The sequence below is a fragment of the Rhipicephalus sanguineus genome, chromosome 5 (assembly GCF_013339695.2).
Source record: "Rhipicephalus sanguineus isolate Rsan-2018 chromosome 5, BIME_Rsan_1.4, whole genome shotgun sequence".
NCBI classification, from domain to species: Eukaryota; Metazoa; Arthropoda; class Arachnida; order Ixodida; family Ixodidae; genus Rhipicephalus; species Rhipicephalus sanguineus.
The window spans coordinates 105,260,263-105,269,552 of NC_051180.1; the positions used below are offsets into that span (position 1 = coordinate 105,260,263).

The following is a 9,290-nucleotide window of genomic DNA, read 5'->3' on the forward strand; positions in this document are numbered from 1 at the left end:
TATGCGTATATTTGCGCATTTCTTGAAATAGTTGTCTTTCAACAAGCCAGCCAAAAAAAAAAGAAATGCTCTTGGCGTGCCATTGTTATAGCGATCGTATACGTCTAATTTCGGAAAGCAAAATAAGAGGGAAATCTGTCGAGACCTTCACTTCTTACCTTTATATATACGAAGCTTGAGTCCAGTGCATTTGGCCCGACTTGGAGCTTTGTCGCGGTAAAAATATAACGGCGACAGTATGTTAAACAGGCTAGAGTTGTATTTGCATCAAGAGTGAAGATGAAGTTTGATTGCTGTTGCTTTCTTTGTAACTAAGTGGCTTTGTTCGTGAAACTGCGCTGGGCAGTAAATCACCCGGAACGAGCACTCATTTTTGTACGTGTTGCTTATGTTGAATAAATTTACACTAAAGTATACTGAATGTTTTCTGTTCCCAGCAAGAAACTTATCATGTTATTTTTGTACGTGTTGATGTTGTTAAATACAGTTGCACTAAAGTATGCTGAATGTCTTCTGTTCCCAGTAAGAAACTTATCATGTTCGGTCATCGAACTTTTTCTGAACGCTGCTGGTCTAATGCGTTAACCTAAAGCGACACATAGAAGTACTGTGGCGTCAGCAGCCGTTTTAAGGCAAGAAAGAGTGACGTGGTCCTTTGACACGTTCGCAAGGTGCCGTCATGGGCGTGAAAATCAATGAAGACAGAAGACATCGTGAGCAGCAAACTTCCTTCATTGAGCATTCATGTCACTCGATAAAGCGAACGTTTTTTTCTTATTTAGTTATACGTCAGAATGTTTTGCTTGCACCTAACAAATTATGTATCTATGTACGTCACAGATCCAGTGGAGTTCACGGCGAGAACTTTCGCCGCCCAAAAAAGAACTCTGGTATAGTTACACTCGACGCTATTTATGCCTATAGGGGGAGATATAGATAACGAAATCGGTGTTTGCTTTGGTTTTTTTATTATTAACAGTAGCCATGTTTTGTCGATAGAATATCTGCGTGCTGACCGCGCGTGTACATGCTAGAAACAGGGGGGACCAACTCAGACTGTACAAGAGAAACACTTCGATTCCGCGTGCTTCGTCGTCGTTTTTTGATTCTTCCACAGAAGCGTTATTCAAACTCGGTGACGCAAAATCATGCATGACCTACTGGGGAGAGATACTGCACTGACTCCGATGTAACACTCAGCACTGGGGCGGTGCGTGGGTGCAGACACGAAAGCCACATTTTTTTTCAACTCGAACACAGTCGTGAAAAAGGATGAAGAAGAACAACCCAAAACACAGAATAACTCGACAACAACGTGAGCTCGGCGAGAACCGTGCTTCTCGTACGGTACACAAACTGACACTGAGATGTGAACAGCCTTTGGTACAGTGCATTCTTTCGGAATCAGCCCAACAGGCAAAAGAGCACAACGGCGGCCCTAACATCAGACTTAACGCTTGCTACCGCTTGTTCGCACCCAAAATAACAGCGCAAGCAGGCGCAAGACCGCGTGCTGTCACCCGTGGGTTTCCGAAATGAAGTCTAAACATCCTTGTTAATTTGTTTTGTCTCGTACTACCTTTAAATGGCGGGATTAACGCTCACACAGCAGCACTGATTTTGTCTAAGCGTCAATCAATCGATCGATGTCTTACTTCGAAGCTAAAACTGAGCCGTAAATTTAGTCTTGAGCTTCATCTAATCAGCGTTTTCTTGTTTGACGGCGTTACAGCTTTTGTAGGCAGACGACTCTCTTGATCATTCAAGTTTACCAACTAGGAATTTATCTTGGATGATGAGATTTTCTTGTCCAACGGGATTAAGTCGCCTAAATTCGTACTTTAGGAAGATGAATACATGGGCAACGAGCATACGCCTTCTGCCTGGCAAACAACAAACGTTCACTTTGACCACACTTTTTTTTTGACAGACAGTTTCAGGTGCACGTAAGAAAACACCAACTCACTATGAAACACTTGAAACATATGTACAGCGAAATAAGTTTATACGACAAACACTGACGTAAGCACACACCGATCTACGCATCTATGTACAACGGTGACTGTGGACCCTGCGATACGAAGTACAGACTTTCTTTTCTGCTTCCCTAAACGTAAGTCTCCTTAACTGTCGGTGAGCGTACTCGCTCGTGTCGAGACGAAGTACAAGAGTACACACGATTCACCAAAAAATGTTAACGTCACTTTTATGTACACCGATAAAGGATGCAATGCCACGTGGCTCTTTAAATATCTGAAGAAAGATAACTCGCGCTTTGGGCTCTGAATTTATCTCGGAAATAGCGTCTTTTAGCTGGTGACCGTATTGTAAACGATGTGTAAGTTAGCCTGCTTGGCGACAGCTCGTGTAGTAGGGGCATAGAAACTTACGATCTAGTTGACCTAATTTCGGCAAAACTGCGCATGATTCTTCGTTTCTTTCTGAAAGAGCTGCTCACGGTCCTTCCACTTAAACGAATAGCTTCAGGTGAACACTGACTATCAGTCACAATGTCGCGTATGTTAACTGTTGAGCTATCAGTGACAACTGACTGGAAGAATTACGAATGGACTACAGAAGCGATTAGCACGAACTGTATGCCCAGGTGTCATTATATTAATTTTGAGCAAACTTGTCTGCGTTTATTAGTCTCAGTGGGACATTTCGTGGACGCTATTTCCCCAAAATGACAGAACATTTCAGAGCACAACACTTCGCGTGGCAATTTCAACCGAGACGAGAAGAACGAGCAACAGGGTTTAACCTTGTGCCCCGCGCTTTACAAACAAACACCTGTATACGCCTGTGTACACCGGCGTGTCCACGTGCATGCTATATACATGCATAGATGCACGCTTCTTGATCTGTTTTTTCGCAAAGTGTCCTCCGCACGTACGGGACAACGCGTCGCATCGGTGTCGCCCTTCGTTTCCGAAGGCCTGGCTCGCCATGTTTCCCGTTTACGCTTTTCAGTGTAAGTGAGTTGGGATGTCAAAGGGCGACACCTAGCGGGGTCCCGGTGCGAAGGCGCTTTTTAACTCAAAAGTGCACAAACAAGCACCGCTTTTACGGTATAACGGTAAAGCGACGAATACGAACCTTCGAGGGTAAAGGGGCTCAGTGTGTATAGTTACGCGGTGTAGCTACTTTCAAGTGGGTAGCCTCGTGAAGGACTTGCCTAGACGATAGGCTTGGAAGCAACAGTTTTTTTTTTCGCCGGTGTATTGAGGCAGCGACCCTGTCGTTGGCCTCGCGCATAGCCGGGGCCGCCGAGCAACACGTTTTCCACCGTATGTGTCGGACATAAATGTCGCGATATGTTGCCATTTGTAAAGAGGCTGCACGAATCATCCTCCTACGGCCGTTTCCGTGGGTGCCTTAGCTATATGCCCGGTAGTCGAGGCCTTATTCACCGAACGTTCGAGCTCGTTGTCTTTCTTATGCCAATCACTTCCTACTGGTCAAGCCGCACACAGCGAATCCTAGAGTTTCGTAGCGTCGGGGCAAGTGAATGTAACACAAACTCGGGCCGATGTAACGCTACGTATGCGCGAAACAACCCCGTTTCACAGCTCTTTCATAGCGGCACTCTCGATTTCAGTCAACTTACGGCGTCGCAATGACGCCGGTTCAGTCACTCCCAAAAGTCGCAAGTGGGTGGACACTAGTGCGCTCCGTCCTTCGCTTTCGAGTGACGCGCCTGAACAGCACGTATTTAGTGGCGAAAAGAAAACAGATAGGGGCGTTAAGTTGTTGCCCACGAGACTTCGCGGCCACGAGCTGGCTGCGACGCCTCGCGGTAAGGACAATCGGGATAAACGGTAGTCTCTGTAGCCCCTCCCCCACAGACACCCCATTCCAGAGTTCCCCCGCTGGGGCCCTCCACAGCCATCACACACACGGTGGAAGACTCGGCGGAGCGCGCGCGTACACAAAACACAAGCGAGTCGACGACGTCGACCCGTAGCGGTGGCCTACGTTTCCTCGGCGTTCACATAAAAAAGGAGAGAGAGAGAGAAAGAGACAAAGAGTCGAAGCCGAACTGAGGCACTGCTCAGAGGTACACAGTGAAGTGTCGCGAGAGCTTATGCAGCCCAGAGTCCGGGAAAGGAGCCGGTGCCCGGACTCCTTTCCCCCACAACGAACACCATGAAGAGACACGAGAAGAATATCAACGTACACACCGTCAACAAGAGTGCTTACACGTCATTCACGCAAGTGACACAACTTAAAACGCCTCGTGCGCACACCGCTTTCGCCGTGGTCCTTTTTGCAGTTGACGCGTCAACATTCCAAGCCCCACAATGTTACAGCATCGCTGCTCCACTCGAAACAAAGGCTGATCACATCTCAGTGAAGGTTCCCGAAGCAAAACAGAGAGCGCGACGAAGTTCGCGGTGCGTCGCTATACATGGCGACGACGTTTCTTTTTTTTTTTCCTGTTTGGGACGGCACTACCATTAGAGCGTTGCAGAAATTAAAACATTGTTTTCGACACTGAGAACGTACGTAAGCTTCCTGTCTTTCTAGAAACACGCGGTATAAACACTTGAACCCTCTATAGTGACAGTCAGCTTGCTTAATTAAGGGAGGAGAAGAATTAGGGTAGGGTACGCACGGGGACAAGGGGTTGGATATGCAAGCGTCAAAGAACACACTCTCCGCATCCCTACGTACGCTCTGACTAGCTAGATCAATCACTACGACTTTGGGAGAAGTTCTTACACTGTTATGGATCGCGGTAACTTCATTTACGATACGCATGATCCTCGGCGCCTGCCCGAAGACATTCTTCTCGTGTGTGACCAAAAGGGTCTGCCTCTGTCCGTAGTTTCCGACACTCAACCGCGCCTTTACCCCATTAGCGGCTCGGCATGTAAACGCCGGTGTGGGCTGAGTATTACGCCGATTAAATACGGGAGCCTAACGATGCGACCGCATCCGTAAGGGCGAAATAACGAACGCACCAAGCTCTCAAGGTGCCCAGGTATTGTGTTTCTTCAGCGGGAGTGACAGCTGCGGTTCGAGAAGCAGACCGACGCGTGGCACACACGAGAGGTACGAATACGTTCGAGCAAACAGTCCACGTATAAACTCTTCTCGTATACACAAAACTCTGAATGCAACAACCAATTGTACGGTAATAGGACATAACATCTCGTCAACGACAACTTTTTTTGCTTACACGTTTCTTGTCACGCTCTTACACTCTCATTCCTCCCCCACTATATTTTTTTTCATTTCAGCATCAGCTGCGTAAAGATCTTTCGTGCGAAAACAACAGTCGCCTGTGTAGGGATGGCCCGAAATAAGGTCCCTTTCTCGTAGCTGGTGCCGGTGGGGATGAAGGGTCGTAGAGGAAGCTGCGGTGGCAACCATGTGGGAGCCGCTTGCAGCTCTCGGCGGCGCTGGTGGCGTCGACGTTGCGTTGCCGCCACTTTTCGCACGGTATCTTTGGTATCTTTGTATTTTTTTTCTGGCTGTGGCGATGACGATTCGAGCGTGCACGGAGGATGAGGAGCGAGGGGCCGGGGCATAGCCTCCCCCACCGCCCCACTCCCGGGTTTTTTCAGCGGCCAACGCGCATCGTGCGTTGGCGCGCCGGTCTTCGTGGTGTGTGCGCGCGACAGAGTGCGTGCCTGCAGTGACGATGGTGTCGGATGGCGGCTGTCGTGGCGTTCGTGTTCTGTCACTCGTCTTCCTTGTCTTCCCGGAAGAGGTAGGTTGTCCAGTAGACGAGGTTGAAGAGGGCGAACATGAGCGGAAAGAAGATCCGCGAGACGACGTCGATGCGTTTGGATCGCGTGGGAAACTTGGAAAGCCAGGCCTTGCAAAGGTTCGTCTTGGGGGTCTTCATGTGGACTTCGCACTGCCGCAACTTGTCGGCATGCAGCTCTCCGTGGTGGTGCACCAGCGGCCTCTGCGAACGACAAGAGAAAGGGAAAGGAGGAGGGCACGGTCAGCGTGCACCTCGAAGCTCGTATCGAGGAAACAGAACGTTTGCACTGCAAGCTATATGTTCAAGGACTTATTACTGCGTTGGTGAAATGTTTTACCACGCTGCTCTCGTTTCCCCACTTCGTCCGCTATAGGGTTACGTGGCTATCAAACTACAATAACACGTAGACGATATCCCATCGTAGGCACTCGGTAGCATTATCCGTTTGCCACGCGTGCGACCTGTTTGCGTGTGCAGCATTAGATTCCCCTATCGTGGTGCTTGGCTAAGGTATCGCTTGCATTACTTTTGCCGTGAAACCAATGAATGGTAGCCAATACTTCAAATCTGGGGGTCAAACTGATACAGCTGCCTCGTGGAGCATGCGCGTACATGCGTTATTGCAAAAGCAGCGTTGCCCTGGCCAACTAGTCATTGCGTTTTTGCGAAATGTGGGCGCTCGGTGAACAGAGGAACACTTGAGCGAGCTGCTCCACCGTGTTGATTACACATGCCTTTCAAACGCGTATAAGTGAGACGTTATAAGTTATTGTGTACAAGTAAGATGTGAGACGCCGCGATATGTAAGCTCTATTTCCAACTCATTTTACAGCTTTCATATCATTGGCCCTTCCCCCGTATGACCGGTCTCGATAAAGTCAGAAGCGAAGTTCTATGCACTGTAGAGATGAACAGCGAGAATTATTGAAGATAGAAAAAAATTCTTTCAAAAATACGGCCTCATAGGTTGCTTCGAGGATTTGTATGTAAAACCGCTGCCATTAAATTGTGAACAGCCATTGTGCATGTAATGTCGAAATCGAAAACCCGGTATATCTGTCTTAGAATTACGCTCTCTGCTATGTAGATTCCTCACACATAAGCAGACGTAATTCTTTCGGTTAAAGCTTCCATATTCCGGTGCAATCGCTTCAGAAAGCTTCGTAAAGTTTACTTTGTTTGTCACAATATACGTCTTTTTGTTGCGTCATGTTGTTAGAGCAGCCATGTACGTCCTTCCATGGCAACGGGTTTTCGTGAGACATCCAGTTCAAAACACACAAGTCATATACTTAAATGTAAGTCCCTAAGGCGGTGCGACGTACCTTACATCTATCTGCAGCTGCACGAACTATAATAGTTCGCTCCTAAACAGCTCTGTGAACGTGTTTTATGTTGTATATCATGCAAAACGTTTTGGAACAAGGCAAGTAACCCAGTACAAGATTTACTCTCTGTCTATATTCAGTCCCTTTTCGTTCACTCCAAAAACACTTGTCGGGATTGGAGGGCTGCGGTTATGATATGCAATACAACCACGGGTCACTCGAACGCTACAATGATTCGTGAGAAAAGGTGGACGATTCAGATTAACGAACGTGACAGTAGCGAGAGGTAATCATGTTTGTTACAGCGCAAACAGACATTAAAAATGAAAAAAAAGTGAAGGCGACTGTAATCCTTCACTTAGGTGTCTGGTAGAGGCGCTCACACGTCGGCGTTCATGACCCTGGTGCGTTTCTTCAACGTTACTAGATAACGTTGGTGATAACGTTGGGAAAACGTTACGAGATAACGTTGGTGATAATGTTGGGATAACGTTACGAGATAACGTTGGTGATAACGTTGGGAGAACGTTACGAGATAACGTTGGTGATAACGTTGGGATAACGTTACTAGATAACGTTGGTGTTCCCTGGGTTTGTTACTTTGTGTTTAGTCGCGCTGCCGGAGCTGATCTCTGAGGCCACGTAGAAAGAAGCGCGTGGTTGATGTCTGCTCCGCGAAGTGCCGCAACGATCCCAGCTGCTTGCAAGAAAACCGTTTGCTCTTTCGAGAACGCATCCAATTAATGTTCGTTAATTATCCCGACAGTTACTTAGTCCTTATCTTAAGTAAATTTATGCGTCGATATCAAAAGTATCCAACGTAACTCTTAACCCGAACCGGAACCATCGCTTTCGCACCAGTTTTATTTTTTACAATACTTTTTTCTAATTATTCGGAAAACCGGAAGTAAGTGCCGAAGCGGAAGTGCTTGGAAGGGAAACAAGAGCCTCGCTCGGTGCTCGTGCCGCTAAGAAATTTCGTGAATTAGGTGGAATGATCCTCTAATAATGCGTACCATTGCGACTGCCTCTTCACGGGATTAGTTGCGTTTCTGTGGAGCATAACAATATTGCAGGTGCATCGAAACATGCTGGTAAAGCGACAGAGGTGCCCGTGTTTATACGTGAGCAAATGTGAAGGAAGCCTCGCTCTCACACCGCTTTACAAGCGGTGAAGTCGCGCGGTGATAGAAACATGGCAAGTGGTGGTACACCGTGCATGTTGAGGGGAAAGCGCACAAGTGAAAAAGGAAAGTGATACACAGTGACCACGTGCTTCGTGCGCGGCTGTGTTGTGGTCGCATATTATCCGGTGCCATCTATTTCAATATATGTATCTGCGGGAAGCTAGTGACCAGCAGCCAACGACTAAATGTAAATTTTTCCTTGCCAGCTCGAACGATCAATTTGCTGATTTGGCCACGCGCGTAGCTACAACGCTCGCTCGTAACAAGGTGTACTAGTGGGAAAGCAGGTGTGCCTCTTTTAGGGACGCCGGACATTTAAGAGCCAATGAATGTACGCATAAATATAAGCCACGGGCAAATAATAGTGGGCTACGGACGGTTTTTAAGTAGTTATCACCGCTTTACAGCTGTGGTGCGTTGCAGTTACAATGAACACGTAGTAGTCTATCAGAAGGTTGATTGCACTCATCGAAGTGCTATCAATACCATGTATTACAAATGCAGTGTCAGAGGAGGACATTACAAGGACAAACCGAAGTAATCACGTTTTTCTTAAAATAACAATATAAATCTTGATCCTTCAGAACTAGCGTGGCACCTACCTAGTACAACAGAGCACGCTGGATTACACTGTTGTCCGACGCATGTTCGAACATCGCTAAATAGACCTTATGCGAAATCTGCTGCCATCTAGCGGCCACCGTGCGCATTTCCGCCATGTTGAAGGCTAAGCGCGTTCCGCATGTGCACACACGGAGCGTGTGTGCACATGAACGTGTGGCGGCTGATTGGAACGGCAGTGCCGACATATTTTCGTGTGCCGTGTTGCTGAGAATGATGAAATTGGGATGCTGAAAAAAAGGTTTGCAGGGAACTAGCCTCCATATGTTATTAGATTTCCTTGCGGCCGACGAGAAGCGGCAGATCATTCCGTTGCTCCGGTTACTGCTTACGACTAAAGCCGTGTTTACGTTCGCCGTTCCTAATAGATGCGGTATTTGACAGCATCGGCACTCATCAGAGAACACTCTTTCGTGTCATGCCGGAACGAGACAG

General features: G+C 47.5%; 1 protein-coding gene across 11 annotated transcripts in view; it reads right to left on the minus strand.

The window, feature by feature from the left end:
* Window positions 1-714: 714 nt before the first annotated feature.
* The window catches only part of LOC119394082 (glutamate-gated chloride channel), a 340,243-nt gene continuing 331,667 nt past the window's right edge, over window positions 715-9,290 (minus strand). For all 11 annotated transcript variants that reach the window (XM_049415628.1, XM_049415623.1, XM_049415630.1 and 8 more), the window contains one exon: window positions 715-5,920. In XM_049415628.1, coding sequence (XP_049271585.1) covers window positions 5,690-5,920 — 231 coding nt within the window. In that variant the 3' untranslated portion in view covers window positions 715-5,689. The remainder of the gene's footprint in view (window positions 5,921-9,290) is intronic.